The 21,358-nt window shown below is 45.0% G+C and overlaps 1 protein-coding gene across 2 annotated transcripts in view; it reads left to right on the top strand.

Moving 5' to 3' along the window:
* sv2ca (synaptic vesicle glycoprotein 2Ca) overlaps nucleotides 1-21,358 on the top strand; it is a 215,782-nt gene that overhangs the window by 181,430 nt on the left and 12,994 nt on the right. For both annotated transcript variants that reach the window (XM_055631380.1, XM_055631384.1), the window contains exons 6-12: nucleotides 2,155-2,244; nucleotides 6,347-6,457; nucleotides 8,736-8,824; nucleotides 12,506-12,670; nucleotides 13,890-14,023; nucleotides 16,119-16,322; nucleotides 19,700-19,859. In XM_055631380.1, the coding sequence (XP_055487355.1) occupies nucleotides 2,155-2,244; nucleotides 6,347-6,457; nucleotides 8,736-8,824; nucleotides 12,506-12,670; nucleotides 13,890-14,023; nucleotides 16,119-16,322; nucleotides 19,700-19,859 (953 nt within the window). The remainder of the gene's footprint in view (nucleotides 1-2,154; nucleotides 2,245-6,346; nucleotides 6,458-8,735; nucleotides 8,825-12,505; nucleotides 12,671-13,889; nucleotides 14,024-16,118; nucleotides 16,323-19,699; nucleotides 19,860-21,358) is intronic.

Consider the following 21,358-nt stretch of genomic DNA (forward strand, 5'->3'; position numbering starts at 1 on the left):
CAGCATTTTCTGTTTCATTTCTGGGATCCAGTAGCATTGGTTTGCAGTAACAATCTATGTTGTCTTTGTTTGAGGAACATATTTGTGGACATGTCCGTCACCATTTTGCACCGGATATTTTCCTAGTTTTCTTCTCTCTACCAGACCCTGTTCCCCTCCCCCAATTCTTCCTCAAGACTTGAAGATCACACAGCCATTCCATGATTGATTTTGAGTGTTAGAAAATAAATGTACTCTGGGGCACAATAGAGTTCATGCCAAAACCTTCCTGCGTTAAGCTTAGCTTAGAGATACAGCGAGGAAACAGGCCCTTCGGCCCACCGGGTCCGTGCCGACCATCGATCTCCACGCACTAGCGCTATCCGACACACACTCGGGGCAATTCTTAATTTTACCAAACCAATTAACCTAAATGTGTACGTCTTTGGAGCGTGGGAGGAATCCGGAGCAATCGGAGAAATCCCATGCAGGTCACGGGGAGAACATACAAACTCCATACAGACGGCACCAATCCTCGGTGACTGCCAATCACCACCCCCCCCCCGGACACTTATTATTATTTATTCAAATCGTTTGCTATGTCGCTCTTCCAGGGAGATGCTAAATGCATTTCGTTGCCTCTGTACTGTACACTGACAATGACAATTAAATTGAAATTGAATGTGAATCTGACCCAGAGTCAGGATTGAACCTGGGACCCTGGTAGTGTATGGCAGCAACTCTACCGCTGCGCCACTGTGACGTGACACTTTTCAACAGTGCATCACACTATCACAACCAGATGTAGGAACCTGTCCCCCAAGATGAAGGCACCAAGCTAAGATGAGTTAAGTTAGCAAATTGAGAAGAATGAGAGCCTTTTAGTCTATCATGGATTATGCAGCACGTGTGGGTAAACCCTAGCACTTCAACAGTATTTCACTAATCAGAAAACAATTTTATGAAGCATTTCTCCATTTGATCAGAATGAGGAATGTACTGTATAATTTCCTTCCTAATTAAGCAGAGCAGAACTGATTGATTCTTCCTCCATAAACCTTGTCTGATTTTGGCAGCAATATTCTTTTTCTGAGTTCTGTACCAAAAAGGATTTTGTACGTCAGTTAAACTGTTTTCCCCAGGGTGGAAATGACAAAAACTAGAAGGCACAGCTTCAGGGTGAGAGGGGCAAAGTTTAAAGGAGATGTGCAGGGCAAGTTATTTTACACAGAGAGTGGTGGGTGCATGGAACACAGTGCCAGAGGTGGTGGTGGTGGAGGAGGTGGATACAATACAACAGATACAATTGATGAGGCTTCAGATAGGCACATGAATATGCAGGGGATGGATAGAAGTGGATCACGTGTAGGCAGAGCAGATTAGCTTAAACTTGCCGTTATGTTCAGCAAAGGCATTGTGGGCCGAAGGGCCTGTTCATGTGCTGTACTATAACCATTTAACCATAAAACAATTACAGCACGGAAACAGGCCATCTCGGCCCTACAAGTCCGTGCCGAACAACTTTTTTCCCTTAGTCCCACCTACCTGCACTCATACCATAACCCTCCATTCCCTTCTCATCCATATGCCTATCCAATTTATTTTTAAATTATACCAACGAAGTGCCTCCACCACTTCCACTGGAAGCTCATTCCACACCGCTACCACTCTCTGAGTAAAGAAGTTCCCCCTCATGTTACTCCTAAACTTCTGTCCCTTAATTCTGAAGTCATGTCCTCTTGTTTGAATCTTCCTATTCTCAAAGGGAAAAGCTTGTCCACATCAACTCTGTCTATCCCTCTCATCATTTTAAAGACCTCTACCAAGTCCCCCCTTAACCTTCTGCGCTCCAGAGAATAAAGACCTAACTTATTGTACTGTACTGTGCAACTCCTCCCCCTGCTGTTGTGAGACACACTGAGATTGAGACTGACTCCGCCCCCCCCTCTGCCCCCTCCAATCTTTGCCCATCCCCAATCTTTTCCACTCAACACTTTAATTTCTTGTTTGATGTATTTTGTGTTTTATGACTGTTGGCAGATCAATATCCCTATTGCGATAAATAAAGTTTGTATCGTATCGTATTGTATCGTACTGTTCTATGTTCTATGATTAAAATACTTCTGTTTCCGAAAGGGATGAAATGTCACGGCTTTGGTTTGTCTGCGTTTGCAGGTGGGGAAGCACGACGAGGCCTGGATGATCCTGAAACAGATCCACGACACGAACATGAGGGCACGGGGACAACCAGAGAAAGTGTTCACAGTAAGTGTGAAAGGATGAAGTGTTCCCAGAGAAAGGATGGGCTACGAATAATACTTCAGATTCCTGAGAGATGAAATTAGTTCAGTTTCATTCAGGGCGGTCACGGTGGCGCAGCGGTAGAGTTGGTGCCTTTACAGCGAATGCAGCACCGGAGACCCGGGATCGATCCTGACTACGGGTGCTGTCAGTACAGAGTTTGTACGTTCTCCCCGTGACCTGTGTGGGTTTTCTCCGAGATCTTCGGTTTCCTCCCACACTCCAAAGACGTACAAGTATGGAGGTAAATTGGCTTGGTATAAGTGTAAATTGTCCCTAGTGTGTGCAGGATTGTATTAATGTGCGGGGATCACTAGTCGGCGTGGACCCAAGGGCCAGAAGGCCTGTTTCTGTGCTGTATCTCTAAACTTAAAAAGATACAGCATGAAAGAAGAATGAGAGGCCCTGAGAAAGAGTCTCGACCCGAAACATCACGCATTTCTTCCCTCCTGCCTGTCCCGCTGGGTTACTCCAGCATTCTGTATCTATTTACATCATGGAAACGGGCCCTACAGCCCACTGAGTCCGTGCCGACCAACGATCACCTGTACACTAGTTCTATGGTATCCCACTTTCACATCCAACACTCTGTGGCCAATTTACAGAATCCAATTAACCTACAAGCCTGTACATCTTTGGGATGTGGGTGGAGTCCGGGGATCCCGGAGAAAACCCACGCAGGTCACGGGCAGAACGTACAAACTGCGTACAGACAGCACTCGTAGCCAGGATTGAACCTGGGTCTCTGGCGCTGTTATAATAATAATAATACATTTTATTTTCGGGTGCCTTTCAAATCACCTTACAAAGATTAAACAGAAGAGAAAAAAAAAACATATAGTCGGAGAAAAATAAATAATAAGGACATCATCAATATACAAATTAAAGATAGAAATCGCTCCAAAGACACAAAATCAAAAAATCATAAAAAACACAATGTGAAGAGAGAGCAGCGGCAGCTAAAGCGCGCCAACGTCCACCCTCTCTTCCGACAGCCATCTTGGACACAGACTAACAAAGTACCTTACACACAGAAAAATCATCCCCCAACAGTGGTTACCACTGTGGGGGAAGGCACAAAAGTCCAGTCCCCAACCCCAGTTCTCCCAAAAGTCAGGCCTATTAAGGCCACCGCTGTTGCCTCAACGGAGGCCCGATGTTCCTGGCCGTTCTAGCCGGGTGGTCTTGCCCCGGCGTCGGGAGAGTCCTCACAGCGGCTGGGCCACCTGGAACGGCCGCTTCCTAGCAGGGGATTGTCGGCTTCTGACAAGTGCCGACAAGGACGCACCGAGTTGGAGCTCCCAGGCTCCCGATGTTAATGTCGGCGCCTCCCGCTCCGCTCCGCAGACCCGCAGCCCGGAGGTGTTGCATTCGGCAGTCCAGCTCACCGGAGCTCCAGCGCGTCGATCCAGCGCGGTGACCCAGGCAAGGCATCGCCCGCACCGCTCCACGAAGTCAGGTTACCTCCTTCCCCCCACAATAAGAAGTCCATTTCTCCGAAAAAACGACAAACCAAACTAACTAAAAACTGAAAAAAAAAGAATTAAAACGGACAGCTGCTGGTTAGCAGCCGTTCCCCAACTTGGCTCCTCCTCCTTTTTGGAACTCCACCGCTGCACCACCACGACACCCCAAATGTCAGCTAATTGAAGAGAATCTTGTCTCCTTTTTAAAAAGCCCCCTCTTTCCAGCTTTTCCTGCTCTCCACTTCCAACTGAAGCCAAGTTACTCCCTGGTTCTTTGTAGCTAATGTTCCGCCCCAGGTGGTAAATGAGAGATAAATAACAGTGGCAATAAAAAGTTAAGTATCCATCAAAAGTCCTTTATGTGGGGAAGCACTTGGTTCATCTGGAGGCGTGAGCTACTTTCCCACAAACAAAATCAGGAAATTTAAATTAAATTAATAGGTTAGCAATGGAGGGGAAAACATAGTTGTCTTTTGCATGGAGGTACAGCGAAAAGTTTAGTTTTGCATGTTATTTCATCAGTTCTAACAATATTATACATAAATACAATGACACAATTAATACAATCGAGCAAAACTGAAGTACAATAGGTAGAGCAAAGGGGAAGATACAGAGTACAGAATATAGTTCTCAGCATGTAGAAAGAGAAACATAGAAAATAAGGCAGGTGTAGGCCATTCGGCCCTTCGAGCCATTCAATATGGTCACGACTGATCATCCAAAATTAGTACCCCATTCCTGCTTTTTCCCCATATCCCTTGATTCCTTTAGCCCTAAGAGCTAAATCTAACTCTCTTGAAAACATCCAGTGAATTGGCCTCCAGTGCCTTCTATAGCAGAGAATTTCACAGATTCACAACTCTCTGGGTGAAAAAGATTTTCCTCATCTCAGTCCTAAAATTCTTTGATGTTGTATCTTATCTTTATTTGTGTGCTGCAATGGCAAGTCAAATTTCACTACAACAATTGGTGTATGTGATAATAAATGTGCTTTGTATCCTTGTATCCTTAAATGGCCTACCGTTTATCCTTAAACCGTGACTCCTGGTTCTGGACTCCCCCGACATGGGGAACATTTTTCCTGCATCTAGCCTGTCCAATCCCTTAAGAATTTTATATGTTTCTTTCAGATCCCCTCTCATCCTTCTAAATTCCAGTGAATACAAGCCCAGTTGACCCATTCTTTCATCGTACTGTATGGCAGTCCCACCATCCCGAGAACTAACCTGGTGAACCTATGCTGCACTCCCTCAATAGCAAGAATGTCCTTGCTCAAATTGGGAAACCAAAACGGCACAGAATACTCCAGGCGCGGTCTCACCAGGGCCCTCCTTGCACAACTGCAGTAGGACATCCTTGCTCCTGAACTCAAATCCTCTCGCTATGAGGTATATAGTGCATCAGTCCAATGTCCACAATGGGGTGGAGGTGAATTGGACAGTACTCTAGCTTATGAAAGGACCGTTCAGCAGCCTGGGAAGAATTGTTCCTGAATCTGGTGATGTGCACTTTCAGACCTCTGTACCTCTTGTCTGAGGGGAGCAGGGGAAAGAGAAAAATGACTGATGTGGGACAATTTTGATTATGTTGGCTATGCAAAATGTTATGTGTATGCTAATCCTTATCTTTATGCCGTACCTTCTCCCAATGTTCACTTGTACTGTATTGATTTTTGAACTGATCAGGATGGATATAAATGAAATTGACTATTGGCAGCAAATCTACATTCTTAGTTTAGTTTAGTTTAGAGATACTGTGCGGAAACAGGCCCTTTGGCCCACCGCGACCGCACCAACCAGCGATCCCTGACCACTAGCACCTACCCCACACACACTAGGGACAATTTATAATTTTACCAAGCCAATTAACCTACAAACCTGTACGTCTTTGGAGTGTGGGAGGAGACCTAAGATCTCAGAGAAAACCCAAGCAGGTCACGGGCAGAACGTACAAACTCCGTATAGACAGCACCCGTAGTCGGGATCAAACAAGGGGTCTGTGGCACTGCAAGGCGGCAACTCTACCACCGTGCCGCCCATTGAAGGGACATGAAATTAAAAACAGAAAATCCTGGAAATACTCGGCAGGTCAGTCAGCTCTGTGGTGAAACAGATAATGTTTCAGATCCCTGACACCTTCATCAGCCCCTTCATAGACTCATAACGTGATACAGTGTGGAAACAAGCCCTTCAGCCCAACTTGCCCACACCGGCCAACATGCTCCATCTACACTGCCAATAGAGTCATAGCGTGATACAGTGTGGAAACAGGCCCCTCGGCCCAACTTTCCCTAAGAGCTAAATCTAACTCTTGAAAACATCCAGTGAATTAGCCTCCACTGCCTTCTATAGCAGAGAATGTCACAGATTCACAACTCTCTGGATGAAAAAGATTTTCCTCATCTCAGTCCTAAATGGCCTACTGTTTATTCTTAAACCGTGACTCCTGGTTCTGGACTCCCCCGACATGGAGGAAAATTTTTATTTTCAGGTTTTCAGCATCTGCTGTTTTTGATTTTAATTTAGGGTTGTAATTCAATCTGTCTCAGGGAAAAATAGTGCAGTGCAGTGCGTTTTATTTACCAGCATTTGTTTCTGCAGGTCAATAGAATCAAGACCCCGAAACTGATCGATGAATTGATAGAGATACAGACGGACACGGGCACCTGGTATATGAGATGGTTTGTTCGAGTCAAAACAGAGTTCCATGGAGTAAGTAAAACTGGCCTGTGATTTCCTTTATGGCGATATCTTTCCTCTTGTTTAGTTATGGTTTATTTTAGAGATACAGCGCGAAACAGGCCCTTCGGCCCACCGAGTCGGTGCCGAGCAGAGATCCCCGCACACCAACACTGTCCTGCACACACTGGGGATAATTTTACATTCCTAGCAAACCAATTAACCTGGAAACGTGTACGTCTTTAGATTGTGGGAGGAAAGCAAAGAATTTGGAGAAAGCACACGCATGTAAGGGGGAGAACATACAAACTCCCTACAGACAAGCATCCATAGTCAGGTTCGTAGTCAAGGCTCTTAAAAATAGCGGAGTCAGGGGATATGGGGAGGGCAGGAATGGGGTACTAATTGGGGATGATCAGCCATGATCACATTGACTGGCGGTGCTGGCTCGAAGGGCCGAATGGCCTACTCCTGCACCTATTGTCTATTGTCATAACCCGGGTCTCTAGCCCTGGAAGGCAGGAGCTCTATCGCCATGATCCAAGAGACTGTGCACAAGAGAAATATTTCACCAGCCATTTGTGGAATCTACACTGATCGTAGACAAATATCATTCTGATATGGCAGAGGCCTAGAGAGTCGTTATTAACAGATAAAAATCAGAGCCCCAGGAAAATCAGAGCGTATTGGAAAGATATCTGCCTGGATAAAAATTTGGGGTCTCCTGAAAGTGCAACTGGACCAAAGATCCCCTTTCCTCGTACAAAATCATGATAGGAATAGATCGGTTAAATGCGCAGTCTCTTGCTCAGAGTAGGGGAATCGAGAACCAGACGACACAGGTTTCAGGTGAGAGAGGATGGATGGAACAGGAACCTGAGGCGTAACTTTTGGCACACAAAGGGTGGTGGGTGTATGGCACGAGCTGCCGGAGGAGGTAGTTGAGGCAGGGACTATTGTAACGTTCACTAAACATTTGGACAGGTACATGGATAGGACAGGTTTAGAGGGATATGGACTAAACGCAGGCTAGTGAATGAATGATTGATGCTATATTATCATGTGACATGTCACCATACACAAAGTGTGCTGAGCTTCACCATGTGTGTAGATGGTGTGGGCAAGTTGGACCGAAGGGCCTGTTTCCATGCTGCATCACTCTATGACACTTCATGTCCTTTGAAGGTAGTAGTAGGCCCCCCTCGGTCATGACTGACCATGGGTGATGTATCCTGGTCGGATGCAAGCCTGGGCGATATCATATGGAAGACAGGCTGTTGCCCATGCAGCACGCCCCCCCCTCTCCACGTCACTGATCGATCCAAAGGAACAGCAGGGCCGTTACAGTTTGGCACCAGTGCTGTCGCAGGAGCTGCCAGAGCGAGGTTGTAGACAACGACGAACTGCCTTAGGGGCTCCGACTCCGGATTTTCTTGAGGTTAACTCCAGGAGCCTTTTCCATGACTGGATATGGCCACAAGGCAGTGGAGGTTTTAAATCAGAGTTTTCCCTCTCCTAGATGGACTGCCTTCCCAGGCTGACGAGCCCCATCTGTCAGTATTATTTGCAGGTTTCTGGGAAATCCTGACACCAAAAAGGCAGATCTTATAAAAAGAAAATGAAGAATATGGTTTGTTGTGAGAATGAGAAAGGTTCTGTACGGTATCCTGTCCAATGGCGTTATGATGAACTTACTCTGAAATGTCATCGAGGCAGGCAGTCTGATACCTGTACTCATTCAAGTGGGTGATTCCCCCCTGGAGGTTGAGCAGACTTGAGCGGTTGCCTTAATGAAACCTAATTAGTTTAGTTTCGAGATACAGCGCAGAAACAGTCCCATTGGCCCACCGAGTCCGCGCCAACCAGCGATCCCCGCACATTAACACTATCCTACACACACTAAGGACAATTTTACACATACACCAAGCCAATTAACCTACAAACATGTACGTCTTTGGAGTGTGGGAGGAAACCGAAGATCTCGGAGTAAACGCACGCAAACACGGGGCGAACATGCAAATTCCGTACAGACAGCACCCTTGGTCGGGATCGAACCCAGGTCTCTGGTGCTGCAAGCGCTGTAAGGCAGCAACTCTACCGCTGCGCCACCGTGCCGCCTGAAAATGAGTCCATTTTCAAACATGTTTCATCTTCACACCTCAGGAGCACTTTGCAGCCACGAGTCCCACTTTTTATTTGAAAACAATATGCTCACAACCCGCATGGGAGGTTGTACTCCCTGCATTAGCAGCTGCAAGTTTAATTAAATACCTCGTGAGTTTGACGATGTTGTTTTGTTTTGCTTTCACAGATTTGGTTGACATTCATGAGATGTTTTGACTACCCTGTCAAGCGAAACACCATTCTGCTGATTATAGTTTGGACAACCTTGTCATTTGGGTGAGGCTTCCTGTAATCAAAGCCCATTAAACATAACTTATCTGTGATATAAACTGTTCTCATGCATTACCCAACCTACTTGCCCCATTGGTAACCCTCAGACTCTCTTAGATTGGACTTTGCTGGCTTTATCTTGAAAGTAGCATTGAAAGTAGGCATGCAGGTGCAGCAGGCAGTGAAGAAGGCGAATGGTATGTTAGCATTCATAGCAAAAGGATTTGAGTATAGGAGCAGGGAGGTTCTACTGCAGTTGTACAGGGTCTTGGTGAGATCACACCTGGAGTATTGTGTACAGTTTTGGTCTCCTAATCTGAGGAAAGACATTCTTGCCATAGAGGGAGTACAGAGAAGGTTCACCAGACTGATTCCTGGGATGTCAGGATTTTCATATGAAGAAAGACTGGATAGACTCGGCTTGTACTGGTTAGAATTTGGAAGATTGAGGGGGGATCTTATTGAAACTTACAAAATTCTTAAGGCATTACAGGCTCGATGCGGGAAGATTTTTCCCGATGTTGGGGAAGTCCAGAACAAGTAGTCACAGTTTAAGGATAAGGGGAAAGTCTTTTAGGACCGAATTGAGAAAAACATTTTTCACACAGAGAGTGGTGAATCTGTGGAATTATCTGCCACAGAAGGTAGTTGAGGCCAGTTCATTGGCTATATTTAAGAGGGAGTTAGATGTGGCCTTTGTGGCGAAAGGGATCAGGGGGTATGGAGAGAAGGCAGGTACAGGATACTGAGTTGGATGATCAGCCATGATCATATTGAATGGCGGTGCAGGCTCGAAGGGCCGAATGGCCTACTCCTGCACTTATTTTCTATGTTTCTATGTTCTAAACTGGTTATTTTTTTTTCTTTATGTTGCCTTATCAATGCATCTGTACATTGTGATTCAGTGCTTCGGCTCGATTGTGATCATGTTGATCATTGTACTTTCCCCTGACTGGTTCTTTAGCAGCTGTCCCTCAGCACCCAAAATTGAATTTGCAGGCTCACCGAATGTACCTTGGTCTATGTTCTACGTTCTAAACGTTATTCAGTAATGCATCTGTACGTGAATGGCTCGATTGTGATCGGAACGGAACTGAACAAAAGTTTCACTGTACCTGTACACGTGACAATAAAAACGGAACTGTGATGCCCTGTCAGTGTGACCCTGTATGTACCCATGTGGGCAAATCACCGGCTGAATGATACATGTCATGGTGAAATCCATTGTTTTGCACAACGTACACAAAGTATGCAAAGAGTTGCTATGTATAGGGCGTCAACAAAGTTACAAAGTGTTCAATGTCGTCCCAATGGTCCCTCTTCAGAGTGGATGGACTAAGAACTATTTTCAGGTGGCACAGTGGCACAGATGGTACAGCTATTACCTCACAGTGCCAGGGACCAGGCACCAATTCTGACTTTGGGTGCTGTCGGTATGGAATTTGAACCTTCTCCCTGTGACCGCGAGGGCTTCCCCCCGGGTGCGCCGGTTGCCCCCCACATCCCAAAGATGTGCAGGTTTGTAGGTTAAGTGGTCTATGCAAATTGCACCTAGTGTGTAGGCAGTGGTTGCAGAAGTGGGATAACATGGAGCTTGTGTGAACGGGCGATTGGTGGTCGGTGTTGACTTGGTGGGCGGCCCAAATGGCCTGTTTTCATGTTGTATCACTAAAGTAAACTAAACTAAGTAGGCAAGTAGAGAAGAACAGGAACCTCGGGTCATTTAGCGTGACAGGCCCTGACTAAATATGTCAGGTTAAAATCAGGTCAGTATATTAAAAAAATGTCTTCAAAGTGAAGGTAGACAAAAATGCTGGAGGAACTCAGCGGGTGAGGCAGCATCTATGGAGAGATGAAATAGGCGACGTTTCGGGTCGAGACCCTTCTTCAGACTGATGTCGGGGGGGGGGGGGGGGGGCGGAGAAAAAAGAAAGGAAGATGCGGAGACAGTAGGCTGTGGGAGAGTTGGGAAGGGGGATGGGAAGGAAGGAGAAAGCAAGGACTATCTGAAATTAGAGCAGTCAATGTGTGTATCCCACTGGAGTGTAAACTACCCAAGTGATATATGAGGTGCTGTTCCACCAATTTGCGCTGGGCCTCACTCTGGCAATGGAGATCAAAGTGAAGTGTGTTTAGTTTGTTCTGAAGTTCGGTTTGATTGGAATTTTACCACCAAACAAATCTCTTGGGAGAATCTCATTCAATATTTTGTAGCCCAATCAATTAGTATCGAAAATTTTATGACATTTAAAAAATCTCCAAGCACAACTTTGTAATTAAAGACAGTAGAATGTGCCAAAAAATGTTGTTGCCTGGATCTACCCCCTGTTGAGTGACTATTTAATGATTCAATGATTCAATGATACATTATTGTCACATGTACCTCGGTACAGTGAAGTGCTTTGTCTTGCAAACAACCCGGTAAAAACATGTGGCAGACCTCGCCTTGACAGTGCACAAGTGGCGCCACGTTTTGGCATCAACAAAATACTACAAACGTTCACCGAATATTCCCATCTAATGCTTGCTGCTGCACATGGCAGCAACCACTACCCCAACCCCTCACCGCAGGGTTTCCCCCCCTTTGTTCTCGGCGCCGTCTCCCCCTCCCCACCCCTGCCCGGGTCCCCCTTTGTTCTCTGTACCTGGTCATATTGCTCTTGGGATAATCAGTCAGGGTTCCCGCTGCTACCATGCAACTGAACCTATCACCCTATCAACAACCGGAGAGCAGTCCTGAGCTACTATCTACCTCATTGGCGGCCCTCAGCCAAAATAACTTGCTTTTGCTATCGCTTTGAACTGTAACGTTACAGGTTCAGGAGCAGCTCATTCCCGCTAGCTTATCCCAGTATGAAACACCACACCTTCAAATTTAGGGACAGTTTCTTCCCAGCTGTTATCATGCAACTGAACCATCCTACCAACAACTAGAGAGTGGTCCTGAGCTGCTATCTACCTCACTGGAAACCCTCGCACTATCTTTGATTGGACTTTTTGCACTAAACATTATCCGCGTTATTCCCTTTAATCAAGTTTCTGTACACTGTGGACGGCTCGATTGTAATCATGTATTTTCTTTCTGCCGACTGGATAGCACGCAACAAAAGCTTTTCACTGTACCTCGGCACACGTGACAATAAACTAAGCTAAACTATATGCTATCTAATGACCCGTGCAGGACGCTCGAGTGAGTGCATCCAAGGTGAGGTGAGATACACTGCTGTGCTGGCCCAAACTCGAGACATCTTTATTTCGCAGCAATTATGCACTTGCGCCTCCCTGTGCAAATTGAATGAGACACACTGCGGGACTGCCTGAGGGTGCAGCAAAGGAGGGGACATATTTTCATGAATAAAAAACGCGTTTGCACTTTTCCTTGAAAATCGCTGGAACGGTGGAAAGAAACCAGTGCTGGCATGTTTGAAGCCCAGTTATTTCCTACCCACGGATCGCAGTGGTCGGTTAATTAATCAATTATGAAACCATCCATTATGTGTGTTATCACATCATGCGTTCCATTATTTTCTCTCAAGCATCACTAAACAGATTTAATTGCATAAACAGCAAAGAGTCGGAGCAAATTGCTTCCTGTGCATCAGATGAATAGAAATCAACATCCTTCTGTTCTAATGTCTGCATCTTCTGGCAGACGCAAGTCTCTTAGCCCACTCTTTTATGTTTCAGTTACTATGGTCTCTCTGTCTGGTTTCCTGACGTCATCAAGCACCTTCAAGCCGATGAGTATGCATCCCGGGTGAAAAAGTTTTATGGAGAAAGAGTCGAAGATTTTGTGTTCAACTTTACGCTGGAGAACCAAATCCACACAAATGGAGAGTACATCAAGGACAGGTGAGGAACGGCTTGGTCATTTATCTCATAGCTTGCCAAAGGTCAAACACATTCATCAGTTCCAGGAGCAGGATTAGCCCATTCGACCCATCAAGTCTACTCTAGCCATTCAACCATGGCTGATCTATCTATAACCCCACTCTCCTGACTTCTCCCCATAACCTCTAACACCTGTACTAATCAAGAATATATCTATGGTGCACAAAAATGCTGGAGAAACTCAGCGGGTGCAGCAACATCTATGGAGCGAAGGAAATAGGCAACGTTTCGGGCCGAAACCCTTCTTCAGACTGATGGGGGGTGGCGGGGAGAAGAAAGGAAAAAGGAGGAGGAGGAGCCTGAGGGCTGAGTGATGGGAGGAGACAGTCCAAGGGCTGAGGAAGGGGAGGAGACAGCAAGGGCTAACATAATTGGGAGAATTCAATGTTCATGCCGGTAGGATGCAGACTCCCCAAGCAAAATATGAGGTGCTGTTCCTCCAATTTCCGGTGTTGCTTACTCTGGCCTTGGAGGAGGCCCAGGACAGAGAGGTCGGATGGGGAATGGGAGGGGGAGTTGAAGTGATGGGGAATGGGAGGGGAATGGGAAGAATATATCTATCTCTACCTTAAATATATCCACTGATGTCCTCCACTGACATCTGTGGCAAAGAATTCCACAGATTCACCATTCTCAGTCTGAAGAATTTCCTCATCATCTCCTTCCTTAAAAAATGTCCTTCAATTCTGGGGCTGTGACTTCTAGTCCTAGACTCTCCCACTAAACAGACCATTCGGCCCAACTTGCCCAGACCGGCCAACATGTCCCAACTACATTAGTTCCACTTGCCTGCATTTGAACCATATCCCTCTCAACCTGTCCAATCCATGTACCTGTGCAAATGTTTCTTAAACGTTGGGATAGTCCCTGCCTCAACTACCTCCTCCGGCAACTCGGTCCATCCCACCACTCTTTTTGTGAAAAAGCTACCTCTCAGGTTGTCATTAAATCTCCCCCCTCCCTCTCCCCTCCCCCTCCCTTCTCCTTAAACCCATGTCCTCTAGTTCTCAATTCCCTTATCACCTGTACTTATCAAGAATCTATCTATCTCTGCATTAAATATAAAGGTTCTAGTCTGGGCAAGAGACTCTTCTTCAGACTTCTACAGTTTGGTAAAATCAACATCTACAGTTCCTTGTTTCCTAATAAGCATTAAAATATGTATTTCCTTTATTAATAGGTTCAGCATCATGAAGTTTAAATCGGTAATCTTTGAAGATTCCCTCTTTAAGAACTGTTATTTTGAAGATGTGACATCTATATCGACCTATTTTAAGAACTGCACATTTACAGAAACCCTATTCTATAATACAGGTCAGTGTGTATACCAAGAGTCAAGAGTGTTTGATTGTCATTTGTCCCAGATAAAACAATGAAATTCTTAATTGCAGCCGCACAACAGAATATGTAAGCATTGTACACGGTAAACAATATATACACAAAAAATAAAGTTCCGTGTGTGTATATGCACAATACATACATAATATACACACACATATGTATATATATATGTGTATGTATGCATGTATGTGTGTTATATATGTACGCACACACACCCGCAAACAGACACACACACATAAGCACAAACGTCACATAAAAACAACCAATAATAGTGCAAAAAGACAAAACCAATGCCCCCAAGTCTATGTAGTTCAGAGCTTATTTGTAAGTTTTAGTGCTTAATAGCCTGAGAAGCTGGACTCTGCCATCTTATCATTTGCACTCTGATCACCTACCGACCCAACACTAATGCTGTCATGCGTGACAATTCATCAGCTACATAGATGCAAGGAACCTCAGATGCTAAATTACAAAAAGAAACACATGAAGTGCTGGAGTAACTCAGCAAGTCAGGTAGCATCCGGGAAAGACATGGATAGGTGATGACTTGGGTCTGGACCTTTCTTCAGATGGGGGGGTGGAGAAAGCTGGAAGAGAGGTGGGCCATAGGACAAAGCCTGACAATTGATAGATGGACACAAAATACTGGATTAACTCAGCGGGTTAGGCGGAAGAGGAATAATCACGTAACCTATTCCTTTGCTCCAGAGATGCTGCCTGTCCCGCTGAGTTACTCCAGCATTTTGTGTCTATCTTCAGTATAAACCAGCATCTCCAGTTCCTTCCTGCACAAGTGAGAGGAGGGTACAGGTGACGGGGGGGGGGGTGGGCGGGGGTGGGGGGGGGGGGGGTAGGTAATTGACAGATAGGTGGACAAAAAAGATAAAAAAGCTGTTTGATTTAGGAGAGAGGCGGAGTGAAATGTGAAGCCAGAGGAAAGGATGTAGGTGGAAGGGGTTGGTGGGGAATGGGAAAGAGGGGGTGGGAGAGTGGGAACTTCAACATGAGGCGAGAAGAACATTGGCACATCTGGATTTCAAATTTATCTCTTAATGTGATATCAGTGAAGAAATCACGCTGTGTGCGATCTTATCAAAGACAAAACCACTTATTCATACATCTTCCTTCAATAACCAACAGAAGAATTCTATAAGCTAGACGCAAAATGCAGTAGTAACTCTGCGGGGCAGACACCATCTCTGGAGAAAAGGAATTGGTGACATTTCGGGTCGAAATCCTTCTTCAGACTGAGAGTCAGAGGGGAGGGAAACTAGGAGTATGAAGAGGTGCAGAACAAAATCAGGGGTGGCACCGATGACCAAGTAAAGGCAGAGCCCACAATGGTCCATTGTTGGTTGTGAAAGAGGTGATGATGAAGGGATATATGGTTGCAAACAGTAGAACTGGCAGGACGACTAGGTTGGGGGAGGGGCAGAGAGAGAGGGAATGCAAGGGTTACTTGAAATTAGAGAAATCAATATTCGTACCTCCGGATTGTAAGCCACCCAAGTGAAATATGAGGTGCTGTTCCTCCAATTTGCACGTGGCCTCACGCTGACAGTGGAGGAGGCCCAGGAGAGAAATGTCAAAGTGGGAATGGGAAGGGGAGTTAAAATCGAGAGCAAACAGGATAGGACTTTTTGGACCAAGCACATGTTCAGTGAAATGTCCACCAAGTTTACGCTTGGTCTCAACTGGGAGATTCCCATAGGTTTGGGACTATATATATATATATATATATATATATATACAGTAGTTATTTCACACTACGTATCTCACCCAGGGGAATATAGCACAGCCAACCACCTACAATAAATACTACGCCTTGTGAAATATTAACTTGAATGTTGCCTACAGAGTTTGAGAGGAAATATTTTCATAATTAACTGCATAGTTTTCCAGTATTGCTTCCTGTGCTTACCCACTTTGATTTTTCTTGGCAGCCGCTTACACGGATAATGAGGGATAATAAGGCGGAAATACCGACCGTCAAGTTATTTGATTAATAATTTAATCTTTGAATCATTGCCAAGCGTAAAATTTATGTGCATTTCTTGATTTTCTTCAGATCTTGAAGAATCTAAATTCATTGACTGTCTGTTTATCAACACTACATTCCTGCACAATAAGAAAGGATGTCAGATTAACTATGATGAAGACTACAGTGCCTACTGGATATATTTTGTCAACTTCCTTGGAACGCTGGCTGTGTTGCCGGGAAATATTGTCTCCGCGTTGCTCATGGATAGAATTGGACGTTTGACAATGTTAGGTAAAGTCTCCTTTGATTTTGCAAACATTTTAGATGATTGAGACCTCCTTGGTAATGAGCACTTGATAGTTTCACAACCCACTTCATTTAATGTAGTGTTAATGGCATGTCCCACCAGCATGCGACTGCATGTGGCGAGCGCGACCTAACGTGGTCGCTTGAGCCGTACGGCCTCGCGGGGCCGGTCCCACTTCGATCGCCAGAGGCGTATGGTCCTGACCTCGCGTTAGGGCTCTGAAAAACTGACACTGTTCAAAAATTCCGCGTGACAACGGCCTGTCAGCCCGCAGCCGCATTGAGGCCGTACGCACCGCCTCGACGAGCGTACGCAGCGTCTCGACGTCGTACGCAGCGTCTTGACGCCGTATGCAGCGTCTCGACGGTGTAAGCCTTGCGTGTGGCGTTGCGCGATGACATCACCGCCCGACGCCGTGCGACGTCCAAATTCAGTCGGCCCGCCTCCTGCCCAGCTGATTGGTGAGTATGATGTCGGGACCCGCCCCGCACAACTCCAGACGCCTCCGCGGTTGGAAGTGGGACCGGCATCGCGAGGCCGTACGCCTCAAGCCACCACGTTTGGTCGCGCTAGCCGCATGCAGGTGGGACAGGCCCTTTAAGAATAGAATTGATTCCAGTTTGATTCTAACCATCTTGTGAAGATTCCTTTGCTTATTATTTGGAAAGAGAACTTTGCTCTCAACTTGACCCTGGAATGAATTAAATAGCAGGTTTGCTTTCTAAATTGTTCTGAATTAGCCAATATTACCCAGCGCAGTATTCAAACTAATACCAATGAGTTTATTGGCTCTGGCATGGGAAAGAGCAAAACAGGTAAAAATTCTTGTTAGTATCTCAGTCTGAAGGTCATGTGGGTATCTGGATAGGACAGCACAAAGCTTGTTCATGATTCCTCTCTACACTTGCTCTCTCTTGCCACCCAGTGGGATACAATTAGGTGGTCAGGACAGAAAATTCTTGGAATTCCACTTGGCTGAAATTCTGCCTGTTTGTTGGATTTATAGTCATGTGGCACGGAAACAGGCCCTTAGGCCAACTCATCCACGCTGAACAAGTAGCCCCATCTAAGCTAGTTCCATTTGCCTGCATTTGGTCCATATCCCTCAAAACCTTTCCTATCATGTACCTGTCCAAGTGTCTTTTAAATTATATCATACCTGCCTCAACTATCTTCTCAGGCATCGTATTCTATATACACACCACCCTCAGAGTGAAATGGTTGTCCATCAGGTTCCCATTAAATCTTGTTTAAGAAGGAACTGCAGATGCTGGAAAATCGAAGGTACACAAAAAAGCTGGAGGAACTCAGCGGGTGCAGCAGCATCATACCTCCCATTAAATCTTGCCCCTTTCAGTTTAAACCTATATGTGTTCCTTGATTCCCCTATCCTGGGTAAAGGACTGTGTACATCCACATTATCAATTCCCCTCTTGATTTAATACACCTCTCTATAAGATCAAACCCTAGCCTCCTGCACTACAAGCAATACAGTCCTAGCCTTCCCAACCTCTCCCTATAGGCCAGGCACTCGGGTTCTGGTAACATCCTTGTAAATCTTTTTTCCAGCTTTCTTAGTTCCAATACATAAAACGCTAGGAATATCAAAGGCATTCATCTGGGGGTATCATCTAATTATTAGTTTAGGGAGCAGGGATTGATTTTCATAGAACACACTTTTCTTTATAATACTTGGGCCTTTGTTGCTCTGGTAATTCGAGTCACGCTGTGTGGAAACGGGCCCTTCAGCCCAACTGTTTTGAGAGCAAAGGAAAGATGAGGCAGCAATTTTATCAGCTGGTTCTGGACCTTTGTTGATGATTTTCACGCAAAAGGGGGAATCCTACCATTACCGGAGGGAAAACACAGGGTTAGTGGGCTGGGACAAGTGTTGCCTTAGATCAACATGGACAATTCCCATCCAAAATTAAACGTCCAAGAATCCAATATGTACCCCTGGGTTCAATTGTAAATGTACTTTCCACAATTTACAACGTTTTTGCACGTTCATTTTCACTCTCAATTTATTCACAAAACGTCTTCGAAATTCAACGTCCTGTAAAAATCAGAATGCAATCTGCTAACAACCCCGGTATGTTAACATCGTTCGGGATGTTACCGCAATCTCATTTCTCAATAGCAATCTGTTAAGACGCACAGGATATTTTTAAGAAGCTCTAGATTTTAAAGTAAAGATGTTTGCCACAAAATGGAATTCGGAAGCCAAAATTAATTAGCCAATATTTTGATGAACTACAACAGGAGGCATGATGAGAAAAGTTGGCATTCAATTAATCGGACAATTATATTATTTTACTTTATTTTACAAGAATGTTTCTTGCTCTGGTAACTGGGACCCTTTTGTGCATAGATTAGCTTCCCACCTAACTATAAAACTATAAAGCAATCTGTGCTTCAATAGACAATAGACAATAGACAATAGGAGCCATTCAATGTAATCATGGCTGATCATCCCCAATCAGTACCCCGTTCCTGCCTTCTCCCCATATACCCTGACTCCGCTATCTTTAAGAGCCCTATCTTGCTCTCTCTTGAAAGCATCCAGAGAACCGACCTCCAACACCCTCTGAGACAGAGAATTCAACAGACTCACAACTCTCTGTGAGAAAAAGTGTTTTGTTGTCTCCGTTCTAAATGGCTTACCCCTTATTCTTAAACTGTGGCCCCTGGTTCTGGACTCCTGCAACATCGGAAACATGTTTCCTGCCTCTAGCGTGTCCAAACCCTTAACAATCTTATATGTTTCAATAAGATCCCCTCTCATCCTAAACTCCAGGGTGTACAAGCCCATCCGCTCCAATCTCTTAACATATGCTTCATTAGCTGTAAGGATTTTTAGGAGGTGGCATGGTGGCACAGCAGTAGAGTTGTTACCTTACAGCGCCAGAGACCCAGGTTCGATCCTAACTACGGGTGCTGTCCGTACTGAATTTGTACGTTCTCCCTGTGACCACGTGGGTTCTCCCCTGGTGCTCTGGTTTCCTCCCACACTCCAAAGATATACAGGTTTGTAGGTTAATTGGCTTCGGTAAAAATTGTAAATTGTCCCTGGTGTGTAGGGTAGTGTTAGTGTGTGTGGATCGCTGGTCGACGCAGACTCAGAAGGGTCAATTTCCGCGCTGTATCTAAAAACTAAACGTAACTCAATCTTTTGAAGTCCTGAAAATGCAAGTAATTTCTTGGTTGGGCAGGTGATTTTGTGATTGTTATTATTCCCATCGTCATTACTATCTTTGATTGTTATTTTTTCCTTCACATACACAAGTTGGCGATGCCATATATTGCAGCATTTTCTGTGCCTGTTTCATATTGAAACCTATTGCCTTTGCAACCTCCGTAGGTGGCTCCATGGTTCTCTCTGGGATCAGCTGCTTTTTCCTGTGGTTTGGGAACAGTGAAGCCATAATGATTGGGATGCTGTGCCTGTACAATGGTCTAACCATTTCCGCATGGAACTCCCTTGACGTCATCACCGTAGAACTTCTGCCAACTGACAGGAGGTCGGTCTACAACCTAGCTTTCTTTTGCAAATGTTCATAAGTTCATAACTGCTGAGTTCCTCCAGCGCTTTGTCTTTAGTGTGGAGGTACAACGCCGAAACAGGTCCTTCGGCCCACCGGGTTCGCACCGACAAGCGATCACCTGCACATTAACACTATCCTACACACACTAGGGACAATTTACACTTTTGCCAAGTCAATTAACCTACAAACCTGCACGTCTTTGGAGTGCAGGAGGAAGCCAACGAAATCGGTGTAAACCCACCTGCTCACGGGGAGAACGCACAAATTCCATACAGACAGCACCCGTAGTCGGGATCGAACCCGGGTCTCTAGCGTTGCAAGTGCTGTAAGGCTGAGCTGAGCCCCTGTCCCTGATATAAATCGTGTTACAACCAATTCACCTCGCACAATATAAATTCCATGATTCGCCCGTCGTGTTATATCCGATTCGTGTTATATCCAAATATAGAAATAGCAGAACTACCTATTTCTAAATTCTAGTGTTAAAACGCTAAAGCAAACTTTGCCAAGAATCAGATCATAGTTTAGATAAGTCGATTCAGTAATTATACATCAATTTAAACAAATCCATCATTGAATTAGTCGAACCAGAATCTAGCACATGGATTAACCAGGAGTTAATGAAGAAAAATGATAGAATATTGATGTACTAGCTGTGGCAGAATGATTGAGAAACGCACAAGTATATAAATGCATTTCTATTCATCGTGTTCGATGCAAGATTCCCGCATCTGGAATGTCTTGTTTCGTGTTTTCGGAATATAAACTTTCTGAAGTGTCTGCTTCATTTCTTGGGAATGTATTTCAGTGAAAATATTACTAATTTACAAGCAGTCTGTAGAAGAGTGTCCCGACCCGAAACCTCACCTATCTGTGTTCTCCAGACATGCTGCCCGACCTGTTGAGTTACTCCAGCACTTTGTGTCTTTTGTGGGCAAAATTAGAGCACATGGTATTGGGGATAGGGTACTGACATGGATAGAAAATTGGTTGGCAAACAGAAAAAAAAGAGTAGGGATTAACGGGTTCCTTTCAAAATGGCAGGCAGTGACTTGTGGTGGCCAGTTACACTATACATCAATGATTTAGATGAAGGGATTAAAAGTAACATTAGCAAATTTGCAGATGACACAAAGCTGGGTGGCAGTGTGAACTGTGAGGAGGATGCAATGAGGATGCAGGGTGACTTGGGTGAGTGGGCAGATGCATGGCAGATGCAGTTTAATGTGGATAAATGTGAGGTTATCATGTGCAGTATAATGCGGATAAATGTGAGGTTTGCTCTTTGGTGGCAAAAACAGGAAGGCAGATTATTATTTGAATGGTGTTAAATTGAGAAAAGGGGAAGTACAACGGGATCTGGGGGTCCTTGGTCATCAGTCACTGTGAGTAAGCATGCAGGTACAGCAAGCAGTGAATGCATTTCGTTGTCTCTGTACTGTACACTGACAATGACAATTAAAATTGAATCTGAA

Source organism: Leucoraja erinacea, chromosome 3 (genome assembly GCF_028641065.1).
Source record: "Leucoraja erinacea ecotype New England chromosome 3, Leri_hhj_1, whole genome shotgun sequence".
In the NCBI taxonomy this organism is placed as follows: Eukaryota; Metazoa; Chordata; class Chondrichthyes; order Rajiformes; family Rajidae; genus Leucoraja; species Leucoraja erinaceus.